The sequence below is a fragment of the Carassius gibelio genome, chromosome B13 (genome assembly GCF_023724105.1).
Source record: "Carassius gibelio isolate Cgi1373 ecotype wild population from Czech Republic chromosome B13, carGib1.2-hapl.c, whole genome shotgun sequence".
Lineage (NCBI taxonomy): Eukaryota > Metazoa > Chordata > Actinopteri > Cypriniformes > Cyprinidae > Carassius > Carassius gibelio.
The window spans coordinates 15,298,929-15,313,641 of NC_068408.1; the positions used below are offsets into that span (position 1 = coordinate 15,298,929).

Here is a 14,713-nt window from a genome sequence, read left to right on the forward strand (position 1 = left end):
GGAACGGTAAACAGAAAGATCATATTTTGAATCTATTATTACTACCTGAGGTAATGCAAGCTGTCGTTGTTTTTGGAGAATCCGAGAGGGATCTTCAGAGGCTCAAGCGAGCCAGAACAAGTGCAGTGTGAAATGTATGAAATAAACATTAAAGGTATAAATAATGGATGAAGGTATATATAAGTTCTGCTTTTGATGAGAACAATTAAAGCTTCACCTGCTAACCTGATTAATAACACTGAGCCTCAGGGCACTTTCATGATCCAACAGTGCACAGATGTTTGGCAGTGAAAATTGGGCCTCTGTTAGAGTTGTTAACAGTTAGAGTGAACTTGGATGACTTCGTTTTCATTTTTTATTTTCACATTTTTGTCCTTTCCTACCTAGTATCAGCTTCATTAGCTTCAGATGTCTACCCTATTATGGTTTACCTTGTTACCTGAGCCTGAGCTTTTCTGATAGACAGACCTTTTATCCTACTGATTAGACTAAAAATAATTTTCTCAAAGCGAGAATATACAAGAAATATTCAAAAACCTCTTGCTTTGTGTTCCACGGAAGAAAAAAAGTCATCCGGATTTGGAATGACATGAAGGTGAATAAATGATGGCATACTTGGCTGAGCTATTCCTTTAAGTTCAGAGGGTGGTGTGGTGAAGCTACTGTACCGGGTGGAGGCTGTGGAGGTCAGACGTAAGCTTCGACCTCTTGCGGTTCTTCCTCGGCTTGGGTCATCTGAGCCATTTAAGTAGGAGAGCTCACGAAGTTGCTCCTGCCTGATCTCATCATTGTAATCCTGTGGACAGAAAAAAAACACGGCAAACCTGACATAAACATACATTTCTATTCAAATGTGAATGTGTTGTATTTGCATCTCATCTGACATGCTTTTACAAAAAGAACTGATCCAGTTGGATGTACATCTTCATCTGATCCAGCGTCAAAGCAGCTGAGTTTTAAATACATTGCCAGACCACCAGAATGTTGGCAGGGAATCTTAAATATACTGCCAGAAAGTTTTGCTGACTTCAAACAAACAAAAAAAAGATAAAAAGAAATCTGTTTTAGCTTTGTTTTCAGATGTGGAGGACAAGAACATTTTTTGCATACATACTGACAAAAAGGCGCCATATGTAACAGACTCATAACTTTACGGAACGTGATGTACACGTATCTTTCATTTAGAGTAAAGGAAAGGATAGCGGCAGGAGAAAAATAGAGTGCTGGCTTATTAACTTTGTTTGACATCAGCTATTAGTGCATTGTTGTGAAGAACAATTCCACTTTCTGCATTTATTAAGTCCCTTTTTCATTTGATCGAACATGACAGGGCCCTGGATCACAAGGACTATTACAGAGCGGATAGCGTTTATTTTATTATCATGTCACTGCCACAGGCAGATAAACAGAGCCTTATTTCCACCAGCCATTATTTCCCTTCCTGTTTGGCACAACAGGGTACAGGCAAATATCAGACATGGCAGCTAGAAGAGAGTGGCCTTTCCATTGCTCACCAATCATTAATGATTGCATTGCTGAGATTTTGAGAATTTTTTTGGAATACAGTCTCTTAATCTTGTCAATGTTGCTTTAATTTTATCAAAGAATGTTGTAATGAGCATGCAAAATACTATTACAATTTAAAATAAAACTTAATATATTTTGAAATGTAATTTATTCCTGTGATCGCAAAGCTGAATTTTCTGCAGGCATTATTGCAGTCCTAAGTATCACACGATCCTTCAGAAATTTGGAGCTTATTATTATTAATGTTAAAAACAGGTCTGCTACTTAATATTTCTCCATTTATTCCATAATGGATAGAAAGTTCAAACAATGGCATTTATCTGAAAGAGAAATCTTCAATAACATTATAAATCTCTTTGCTGTTACCTTTTGATCAACTAAATTCATCCTCGATGAATAAAAGTATTCACTTTCTTCAAAAAAGATCCCAAACATAATGCATTTATTAAAACACTACATAAATATCCATCGATTACAGTGCTAATAGGTGAAACTTTTGCAAATAATGTCGAAAGGTGGTAGGTGTCTCAGGTTCTTGTATCAGCGCTGTTGCCTGGACAGCCCATGTTGTGGTTTAAACTATCTGACTGATTCCTTGGCTTGAGAAATGAGGCTAACACATGGACAGACAGAAATGTATTTTATACTGATCAAATTTAATGAGCATTCTGATGGACTCATTATTTAGAGTGTCTTGAGGTAAAGCTAATTATGTTCTGAATCAGATTTAATAACAGCGATTATGCATTGATTCAGGATATAAACAGGGAGACTTAGAAACACCAGGCCAAATTGTGTCCAGCAAGCCTGTCAGGCTAAAAAAGAAAAAAAAGAAAATAAAAAATTCTTGCTTTTGCTTTAGAATCCCCATATGAGTCTGTACATCCACTCTGTATTAATGGTATATATTAGACTTCCTCCGGCAAAATCTAGCCAGTTTCCTTCTTAATGAGACTACAGTCAATACATGTACATTACTGCTGCTGAGGAGAGCCCACTCACTCCTACTTAAGATGCTGCGCTTTGCATGAATCACTCTTTTCCTTTGGCAGTGTGTGAGATTGTATAATCGTATTCACATAATGGGCTTTCTGTAGGCTTTATCAACAAAGGTTTAGGCCTATCAGTAGTCCAGTTGCAAAGGCGTTTTGTTTGTTTTTAGTTTTTTTGAAAGACATATTTATTGTATGTTAACCATCCTAATCTGGAATTACAAGATTCATTCAATGGAATTTTACAATTCATAGTGCAATTTAATCCAGAGCTTGAGATAATCTGCATGCAGCTTTATTTTATTGACAATGACAGATACATAAATCATTGTCTCTATGCTCTCTTGTTTTAAAAAGAAACTAATTTTATTCAGGAAGTATGCACTAAACTGAATAAATATGATACTAAAGACATTTTATAATGTTACAAAATATTCATATTTCAGATAAATGCTTTTAAACATCATATCAAAGAATCCTGAAAAACAGTATCATAGCTCCCACAAAAATATTAAGCAGGACAACTGTTTCAAACCAATAAGATTATTTTTTTCTTGAGCAGCAAATCAGCATATTGAACTGATTTCTGAGGGATCATGTGGCAATGAAAACTGGAGTAATGATGCTGAAAATTCAGCTTTGCCACCCAAGTAAAAAAAGTAATATATTTAAAAATAATTTATATCATACTAAGTATAGTTACAATATATTCACATATTTACTGACAGACAACTCGAGACTTACTGACTTACTGAAAATTATAATTCAACTTTATTTGGCTTACTACTTGTGCACAATCTAAAATGTGTTTTAATGTCAATTTTGATGAAGATTGTATGATCTCTGAATAATATTGGTCTTTAAATGCTAAATATTTAAGGTGCACATGAAGTGTACAATAGTTCCACTTTAGCACAATAAAATATACTAAGTATATCTTTAATTGTACTTCACCCCTACATTAGCACAATTAAAGTGCATTAAGTACAAAATTAATTGTTCACATTTAGCAGACTTTAAGTTTAGAATACTAAAAGTATAATTGCAGGTTATTTTATTAAGTAAATAAATATTAAAGTGTATTTGTAGTATACTACATTAAAGTATATTTATTTTCTGCTATGGCAACTCAGAAATAAATTACATTTTAAAATATATTCAAATAGAAAACAGTTGTTCTGAATTGTAAAAAAATTTTTTTTAATTCATATAAAAATAATAACTTTAATTCAATAAATACAGTCATGGTAACTATGAAAGATTTCTTTAAAAACATTACAAATATCTTACTATTGGTAGTGTATGGGGTTTGTTGGGAATTATTTGGAAGCCGAGTCTCCACAGCTTCCACTCTTCTGGGAAAGTTTTGCAGTAGCCATTTTCTCTAATCCGGACACAAGAGCATCACTAAGGACAGGTAATGTTGATGATTCAGGGGGTCTGGCTCTTAGTCTGTGTTCCAATTCATCTCAAATGTGTTCAATAGGAGTTGAGCTTGGTGCAGGTCAGTCAAGGTCTTCCAAACTTGAATCAGTAAAACATTTCCTAATAGACATTTCCTTGTACACTGTGCAATAGTGATGTGTGATGCTGGAACAGAAAATGGCTTCCCAAAACTATTGCAAGAAAGAAGCACACAATACACTAGAATGTAATGTGTGCAGTAGCATTAAGGTTTGTTTTTACTGGGATTAAGGGGCCAAGCAAAATCCTTTCATTAGAAAGGGGCCATAATGTCACGTCTCTACAAAACAAATGCTATGACATATTCACATGGCTGCCTAGATACTATTAACATTTCAAAGCGCACCATCTTGAGATGCCAGCACACTCCATTAATCCTGACAGGAATCAAGCTTTCTGACAAAGATAAATGAGTAGACCACTATAAACAAATTCAAAGATGGAAAGACGTCAAGACATTAGCTGCAAATCCTAATGAGCTGCCTTGCCGCCTACTGCCTGCACAGGAAGCTGCTTTTAAGGCAGAATCCTAACTGAAATGCATACGCACATTGCTGTCTTAGAATTTGGATAAAAAAGAAGGCATCATAATTATGTCAAGAGCATGTCTATGACATTTTAAAACACTAGATTAGACACAGAGCTATTGAGATTGAAAACTCATCTGCTTGGTATTCTGCAGTGGACTTAAAGATAAAACAGCAGGACATATGGAGGATATGACAAGTGATGCAAAGATATGGCCCAAGAGGTTAAGAGCCTGCCTAATGCCCTTCCTCTCTGAGGCCAACAACTCATACTTACAGTTCATTCAGGCAATACATTTTGTTATAGCAGTATGTGTGTTCCCTGGGAATTGAACCCACAACCTTTTACGCTGCTACCACAATGCTCTACCACTGAGCCAGAGGAACATTAACTACCTTTTGAAAGCTCCATGCAGGAGCCTTTATTCTAACGTTACAAGTAAGCTAGTGTGTTTGCATTAGTGTTCAAAGGTTTATGGATAATCAAATATTTTACAAATGTGGTTTATTGCTGAAGATTTTCAACATCCATTACTCTTCAATGTCACATGAGAATTCAGAAATCTGTCTGATATGCTGATTTGGAGCTTAAAATTAAATACATGAATTAATGAATCTCACTATTTCTACTACTTTAAAATGTTCTTCTGCTTATTTATCTATTTAATTATTTGTTTGTATAGATTGAACACATTAATTTGAAATCTTTTAAAAGTTATATTATTTTAAGTCTTCTGAACTGCACTATACATATAGTCAATAAAGCAGAACTTTTCATGTTAAGCCATTTGCTTTTTTTGTTTTATTCCTAGGGTGTAATTAACGTGGATTTGCAGAATATATTATCAGAAACGAGCAGTTCTCTCCGTTTTTCGCCAATTCCAGTATATTAAACATCCAATTTTGTAAGGCAGATCTCCAATGTATATATTTAATCACATGCATAACTCTAATCTCTTTTTTTCCCCTACGCAATAAACATGAACAGATTTATGTATGCAGGAGAGCACTAGAGTTCAGTATTGGTTGGGGCACTCATCTCATCTTGGCTTCCAGCTCACCATCCCTCTGAAGGAATCCAACTGTATGAACTTACTGGAACAAGGAATTTCTTAATCTCCTCCAGGGCATGGCTCATGCGGGAATAGGCTTCTCCAGGTGGTGCGAAAACTTCAATTAAAACATGAAGATCGTTGCTCAAATGGGCATACTTCGCCTCTCCACTTTTCCTCAGCTCTTCCTCCTAGAGATGGAAAAATATCCAGTCAGGACTTCTGTGTGAAGAATTAATCATATCATTAATGAATTAAATAAATAGTACTTTTTTCCACCACCCCCAATCCACATTATGCAGATTTTGAACTGAGAGTGAACTGGAAAGGCATTAAAGAGATAGTTCACCCCAAAATAAATTCCCTCAGGTGGGACATTTTTTCAAATTATCTTTTTGTCCCACATAGAAAGGAAAGTCTTACAGGTGTGACATGAAGGTGACAGAATAATCATTTTTAGGTGAACTATCCCTTTAAGAAAGAAGCTCTTTTTGAGGTGATGTTCTTTGAATGGATTTTGACAAAATGTCACAAATAATACTTTTTTAGCTCACATTTAATTATAATTCTCATAATGGCATAGGAAAATTGTGAACAATGGTACCATACAACACCCTTACTCTGTAACACAGATAACGGGTACATAGATACCGCAAATCATCATACTTAAATCTGCCCGAGAGCTTTTTATCAGAAATAAATTGACACTGTCACCTTTCTGATTTAACTCTGCCATCAAAAGAGCAGAAAAGGCTGATATTTCACAGAAGTATTCAGATTCTCGATTCTCTCTGATTGCTGAAGGTGTTCTGAGGCTCTTCAAAAACCTTAAAACTTCACAAAGCTTGTAATTACGGTAGCCAGCATTTCTGTCTAATGTTGATTGCCATCCGGCTGTGGCTTCTTCTTAAAGTCAGGAGGGCTTTGATGTAGGGCCCATTCACAGATGTCTGATCACTGATGTGGGCCCTTGTAGCCCCTTCAGCTTTAATAAACACTTATCGATGCCATCTCTCTCTAACAAGTCAAAGTGACCCAAGCACTTTTTCCATCATGCTTTGCATGGACGAAAGGTCAGGAGACACTTAAGCTTTCACAACATTTTTGAGAGGCGTAATCATATTTTGTGGGCTTTGTATATAGGCGCTGACGAATTGTGAAGATGTGATAATTTTGTGCGCAGACACAGATATATTCATGTAGGATTGTTTCTGGATTGACTTAATAACGGACAGACAAAAGGGGAAGCAGGAGATGGTGAAAAGTCTGCTGCCTCATTTGCAGTCCTCTGGAAAACCGTTCGTCAGATGACATTTGTTCTGTTTCAAGCCTGAAAGCTTTAACTTGCCTTTCATGTCAATCCATGAAGAAAATGTTCTGTTGTTTCAAAAGGTAGGTCTGTCTCCCAGGATGCATTTCAAAAGGCACTCAAGTAAGCATGTCTAAGTACAGCAGACTCCTCTTCAAATGTGACAAAATGAAGGGTTCCTCAAATTTATTCCCGGTAAAGTACAAATAGTGAATCTGACACTTATAAGCCTGACAGTTATCCAGCGCCCCTATGGAGTTAAAGAGCTCAGATTTGAAACATTCGAATAAAAGCTTATAAAGCAAAATAAAATCTATTCCTGAAACTCATGGAAACTGCACTGTGGGTTATAATAAAAGCTGCATTTCTTTTCCTTCCATAAAAAATTAAGGATATGAGTTAAATATTTCTTCTGTGTTTCCCCAGATTGAGATTTGCACTACATAAATTGTTGTTTTGCTTTGTGGTGAATGTAATGCCATTTTTTGATTCACTCAGTTTGCTGCCCTTGGACACAAGCTAGGGTATCATTCGAAATGCAATATTCTTTGCTTTGCTGATCCTTGGATGTAGAGAGTCTGTTATATGAAGACCTCAGCAGGACTTTCAGATACTGCACAGACAAGTCTATAAAAGACACACGGCAGACTCTTAATTTCATATGTATAACAAACCTGTACCAGCTCAAGGTGACTCTTTATAATGGAATATGTTTGCATTAATGATCGCCTTTGGGATTTAAAACAATCCAACAGGCTCTTGTTTGAGTTCTGCCATAAATTTAACTAGATTTCAGACCATGGTTCATCCACATTGTTTAAAACAGTGTTATAAATTCTGGTGAACAGTGTGTTTGTAAAACTTCAAAAGGAACATTCTGCTTGTAGAAACTCCCAACATGGCTATTTGGAATCAGACAATGCATGTCCTGTCTCATTTCATTTGTACAACTTTTTAGCATGTAACAATGTAAGACAATAAACAAGAACAAGATATCGGCCTTGTTTGGTTTTGTGAAATGATTACAACAAAGACAGATTTTAGTAAAAACAATATGCATTATATGTTTAAATTAAAGACTGAGGGGGAATTCATTAGGAAAGGATTATACCCCTAAAAGCATCTTTTATTTGCATGCTATCTGCATTGCTTGAGCACGCAATTTACTTAAGAAATGATGTAAATCAGGTAATGGTAAAATTGGGGGTAGTGCTGTTTACACAATGCTGATATATAAATAGATGCAAGGCCACATACAGTATACTCAATATACAAGGACATTTGAAAATAAATCTAGTAAAAATAATTTCAATTTCATACAACCAGGTCATGTTGCAACAAATTGTTCTGACATCAGGTTTTGAGTAAATAATTCATGCTACTCAGCTAACTGTAAATGCATTACTTATTACACAAATAACGTTTCTGTTGACTTTGTGGAAATCTTATGATAACAAAGTTTAATTTTCATCATGGCGTTGTTGAAAAAGGAATTGTTTCATGTTATTGGTTAAACAACAATCAAGACGCACATCAACTGAATGCTATTAATATGCCAAGTCTCCATGCTTCACTTGTGCCTAACAACACCCTTTAACAAAATCGCTTTGGTAAAAACACAGCCTCGCATTGCTTATTGCTTCATTCCATTTCATACACTACATGAAAAAAAAACTAATATTTGCTTGATATGAATGTTTTTCATTCAGTGGAGTTGCATTCAATAATATTACATTAAAATGAACATTTTACTGAGCTGGGGACATCGGGATGGCCTATAATGAGATGACAAGAGCAGCAAAGCGAGAAATATATATTTGGAACGATTCTCTGGCTTGGTAAATGACCAGCACGTCTCTTAGGGCAGCTGTTTGGCTGAATCACAAAATGCCATTTCTAAACATTACACTCACCACAACTCAATCCAAAGCACATGTTTAAATCAGATCCACTGAGAAAGATCCATACTGCGAATAGTCTCAACAGCTCCTTTACAATTTTTAAAGAACACATAGGTCTGTGAGGCTGCCAGGCATTACTTTCAGCCAAATTACAGTATGTGAGTCAGTGCTATGTATCTGTGATATTTACAGGATTTAAGGGATAAAGCACTCTGCTCTGGAATAAATGTGTGCATAACATGGAATCCCATTTCCTCCCCAAAAAATCATGGTTAAGCAAATAATATAGAGATGGAAAATTATGAGATAAGTCATACTTTAAGATAAAAAAAGTTGAAATTATTTGACATACTAAATCATAATTATGAGGTAAAAAGTTATAATAATTCAAACTTTTAAATTGGCATAAAAGGTCATAATTGACTAAAAAAATTGTAATTTAATTAATTTATTTTTTTGTAGCCAATATTAAAAAAAAAGTTAAATACAAAAAGTTAAAATAATAAGATAAAAGGTCTCAATTGTGAAATTAAAAGTCAACATTTTATGTCATAATTATTACTTTTAAACTTATAATTATCGTTTAGGATGTCATAATGACCTTTAACTTATGTATTACTTTCTGACTTTAAATGTCATATCAAAACACATTTTTTTATTTTGTGGCAGAAACAGACTTCCATACAATTATTATACTATTATACTTTCTCATTGACAAAAATCTATATATGGTTTAATACAGGTCTAATCAAATGCAGGTAGTTTGTTTTTGTCATGAGCAGTCAGTTTAAATATTAATATCCGAAATATGCTGGTACAGTTATTATATGGTTACAAACAAATCAGTGTTTATCAAAATAATAATACTCAAAGCATTTATGGAATATATTAACTTTATACAGTACACAGGAGGACAAAGAAAGAAGTTATCCTACCTTGCCTTTATCCCTCATTGAACCCTTGCCGAGGATGGACATCTTTGCTCCTGTTTCCTCTTGTAATCTTTTCATGGAATTGCCCCTGGGCCCCAGCAGTTTCCCAACAAAATTAAACTGTAATAGAGGAGAGAAAAGGCAATATGGTTGGTCTCTCAGACTGCCTGCTTCCTAGACAGTTGCCTCAGTTACCGCACAGTCAATAAAACACATTCAAAAGTAAGCTGGTTTTTCTCATCATGCACAAAAACTACAGTGAGAGAATGAAAAATTCTTTTTGGGTTCAAAATTAAATCTGTGGCAGTCGTCGATCATTTTTAGGTTCAGGTCTTTCAGAAGCGATCAAAAAAGATGTGAGAGCCTATACCTGTTTCTGCAGGCTACTGCAGCCACTCATGTGTCTAATCGATGTTTGGGGTCAGTGGTTGGGCTCTGCTGCTTTCAGAGATATTATAACATGTACCAAATGCCAAAAGGGATCTTCAAAATGAAGTCCATGCTTGAATGAGGCATAACATAATGAGTTCATTTCCAATGGGGATTCAAGTAATACTACCCAGATGATGAGCTATCCAACAACTGCCTCGGGGCAGCAACTAACATTTCTGTCACACGGCAGATCTCCGGTCACTGAGAACACTTGACCTTCTTTAATGCACCTTCAGGAAAGTACAACAACACGTGTGTGTGGTGGTGCTGATGTCCATCTTTCTTAGGTCATTGTCAGTATATTCTCATTCAAATAACTAAGGCTGTGAAAAAAATCCCTCTCTGTCTAAATCTTCAGGCATGTTTACGGTGAAACGCACACATTGTGTGCATGCATACTCTCTTGAATGCATCTTAAAAACTGACAAAGAAGAGAAGAAGTGGTTAAATAAAATAATTTTAGTTTTCTTTGAACACAAAAAGTATTCTCATAGCATTATACAATTAATGTTGAACTGCTTATATTTTTTTATATTTAACTATTTTTCTGGGCCTTAAACATGTCAGTTGTGTTGCTGTCTATGTTGGACCAGAAAGCTCTGGAATTTCATCAAAAATATTTTAATTTGTGTTCTGAAGATGAACAAAGGTCATATTGATTTGCAATGGCATGAGGGTGAGTAATAAATGACAATTAACATTTTTGGGTGCTTTATCCCTTTAAGATTAAGTAAATAAATAAATATTGGTTGTGTATAACTAGTCCACTAATGTGACGATTTAACTATAACACAAATAAAGCATTCTGTATGGAACACATTTGTAAAATCTGACATTGCATAGTTTTAGTGATATGGCTGTTTACTACAGTATTTTGTATATTTCCAGCCCCAGACATTACTCAGGGAAGTGAATTCGTCCTTCAAATGTTTGCAAAGGTTAGCTGATATGTGGCGGCCAGAATGAAACAGTTGGCAGTAACACATGTTGACATACCCTGCCTAGCACATGGCTGGAAACTCCTCAACACATGCTCTTCCCAGTCAGGCTGTAGATGCAGCTGTAGGGAACTTTAGCTGATCAAATGCAGAAGAACCGTCACCGAATTTGGCCAGAGTCACAAAGCAAATGCAAACAGTTTCAGGTGAAAGGGTGAGGTGTGGGTAGGGCAGTATATTTAGCAACACTGCAGCACTGCGCCAAGGCGGCATGACCAACTCTCTCGAGCGGCTGAGCTGGAGGTGTGCCGTTTGCATCCCCTCCGATGCGGTGTGTATGACAGGAATACTCTGCAGCTGGCTGGGTGCCTCTGAGCAGATGGTTGCCTCAGCTACAGTGTGAAGATGCTCACTGGGCGGCTGCAGTGAAGTGGCCTGTTTTCATTAAGCTAATGAATGTCTGGAGCCACTCTCCTGCTCCATGGTGGGCAATTTAGGCTTTATTAGGGGGCACAGTTCAGTGCTGGATGAGGTTTGAAGTGATGCAAGCTGTCCCTCGCAGTCCCCGTCAGAGGCAGGCCACAGAATGATGGGCATTATGCAGCACTGACAGGCTGAAGATGATAAACCTGACAACCGGAGGCATAAGTGTCAAACCACATCGCCTTATTATGAGCAAATGGGACTTCTAAGAAAGAGTGCATAGTGTGCTGTTGTGATGGAGACTAGATCACTAACTCTTCCCTAACTCACACTTCTGGAGCCTGGATCAGTGTGTCCGTCAGAAAACACTTCCAAAATCCAAGAAAAGCATTTGCTGTTGTGTTTATTGAAAACTAAAAAAGCTTGGATGGCTATTCAGTGTGCTGTCATGCAGAATCGCTTATTTTTGGAGCCTGGAGTGACTTCGGAGTGTGTGTGTGGCTGGCTGAACAAATGACTTTTCACACATCAGTCCCTTTGACAGGGACCTTCACCTGCGCTCAGCGCTCTCTCGTGTGCATTACATTGATTTCTCTGTCAAAATCTTTACAGAAGTCATTCAAGCCAATCAGACCACTAAGCTCTGGATCAGTTTCATATTGGAACACTCACACACATTTTACTATCATCATATACTGACAGTCATCCTATTGGAGACATTTTTGTTGATTCGTCCAATATGCTATAACTAAACAATTTGGAGACAAAAAGCCTCTTTATCCACTGAACGCCATGCAAAAATTTATTGATTTATTCAAAATCTGAAGATACTGCACAGCAAAACTGCATAAATTAAAGCATTGATGAAAAATATCTTAGTCATTTGACATACCCTGATGTGGCCTTTAAAGCAGAAAGTGTAGCTGCTGTGAGCACCCTGCTATCAGCTGTAACACTGACCGAGTTTGCTGTTGAGTGCTTGTCCCGCCCTGAGAACGGTTGGCCGGCAACAGCTAAAACTCTGTCTGATGACGTGATTCCTTACTTTCCGGTAAGAGATGAATTGTAGATTCATGACTCATATGTTTTGAGATGAGCACATAGGTTGATTGTACCATTTAGTTTATGTTCAAGGTTGGTCACTCTAGCTCAAGAGTGCCATCATGGAATTGTGAGGACCAAGCAAAGGCTAAATTGGTGGCCTAAGAGGGATTTACAAGTACAGTCCACCATTGCAGCCTGTGTCACCTGCCATCTTCACAAAAAGACAGACAAAAAGTTCAGTATCCAGAGGGCATTTGGCAGAAACTTGGCATGGATGTGGTGGGTCCTTTTGAGATAAGCCCTGCTAGCTGCAGATACTGTATGCTATTACATTACTTGACTATTACTCGAAATGACCAGAAGTGGCATTCAGATTGAATGTAACAGCAGTGACAGTTTTCTGACATCGGTCTTCAGCCAAAAAGGGAATCCACTGGAGAAAGTTACTGACAATGGATGGATGGACATGGGACGTGTCTCATTTGGCACAATTGCATACAGATCTCAGGTCGACGGAACAACCAAGTTCTGCCTCAACAACAGAAAATGTCGATAGACCAACAGAACGACAGCATGTCAGAAGGAAGCCAATGTGGCTAAATGACTATGTAAATGTAAATCTTGATAGTAAGATTGAAACCAAGACATGTTTTAGGTTAAGTCAAACTGTTCAAATTTTTACCTAAATGTTAATGTTGTAAATGCTTGGTTAAAGGGGTCACACTTTAATGCAATTTCAATTATTCATTTCTCTTTGGATAGTTACAAGCTCTTGGTCCATGAAGAAGATCTGTAAAGTTTGCAAAGAATATCTCTTTGGGTTTAATACTTCAGTATGAAAGATAAGTCTCATACACGCCCTGCTAAAATGGCTTGTTTAAACATGCCCCACATGTCTATGTCACTATGTAGGAAGATTTGCATAACACCACCCAAATGTTTAAGCAAAGGAAGAAGGAGTAACTTTTATTCTCGCTGTTGCCACCAGCACCATGTTGTGGAGATGCTGTGCGTTTCATTGTGAAGGGGAAACTACTTAGTTTGGCCTTCCAAAAGAGGACACAATTACAAATCAGTAGTTAAATTGTTTTTACAACACTGTTCCGGAACAGTTAAACCCAAACATTCAGATCTGTGCAAGCGCATTTTACGGAGGACCAGGACTGTTTCCTGGAAGCGTAGTCTACAATGCCATTGTCTGTTTCTGTACGCAACACTTAAAAATACAGCATAAGTCATTATTATCAGTAATTATGTCCCTACTGGATCCATCAAATACCTCGTTTGTAATGGGTTTTATTGGTTTTGTCCCAATGGCATAACATGGCATAACAGTATGATAAGGGGCATAACATTTCCACTATATACTTGAGGCATTCAGCCAAACACAACGTACTGGATAGCTGGCCAATCAGAGCACACCTCGATTTTCAGATCGATGAGCTTTGTAAAAATCTATGTATTTCATAAAGAGGAGAAACAATAATTAGGGATGCACCGGTTGACCGGCCAAAAATCGTAATTGGCCAGTTTTGCTTAAAATACGCTATCGGCAATCGTCCGGTTTTTGATCTTCTTTAGGCCGATTTTTCCGGAAGTACGCTCGCGTGCACAGACTACATTGTAATCGTTTGCTATGTCATTTGTGTGTGAGAGTATTTCGAAATCTGTGTGCAGGACACGGGCAGCCGATCAGTACTGGAAATGCAGAGCTTCATGTCTGAGGCACAGATAGCAGGAAGCGATCAGCAGTTGTTGTAATGCTGCACAAATAAGAGTCCCTTTTCTGCGCGTACTGAAGCTGCGCAAGACTATACTGTAACCGTCCGTGCCCTGAACACGAGTTGACCATGAAGAGATGTTCAGATCAACTTCTCACATGTTGGATGAGAAACGAAACGGACTAAACTGTGACAAAACTGAAATGTTTTTTTTTTTTTTTTTTAATTCGAAATTGCATACACGTTTGAAAAGCCATAAGTAAACATCAGTTCTGCATTAGGATGATTATTTTTATTTTACCTTAAAATTACATCGACTTAATTTTATTTAAAAATCACCTGCTGTAAAAATGGTTTCATTCATCCAATTAAAAAATTAAAAAATTTTAGGGTAATGATTCACATCTATATTTTTTTACTTGAGACAATAAGTTTTTATTTTTCATTGACT

General features: G+C 36.8%; 1 protein-coding gene across 4 annotated transcripts in view; it reads right to left on the reverse strand.

Annotated features, from left to right (window-relative positions):
* The window catches only part of LOC127970643 (KH domain-containing, RNA-binding, signal transduction-associated protein 2), a 73,481-nt gene that overhangs the window by 22,080 nt on the left and 36,688 nt on the right, over window positions 1–14,713 (reverse strand). For all 4 annotated transcript variants that reach the window (XM_052573308.1, XM_052573307.1, XM_052573306.1 and 1 more), the window contains exons 3-5: window positions 9,708–9,824; window positions 5,607–5,753; window positions 669–796 (exon numbers count right to left, since the gene is read on the reverse strand). In XM_052573308.1, coding sequence (XP_052429268.1) covers window positions 669–796; window positions 5,607–5,753; window positions 9,708–9,824 — 392 coding nt within the window. The remainder of the gene's footprint in view (window positions 1–668; window positions 797–5,606; window positions 5,754–9,707; window positions 9,825–14,713) is intronic.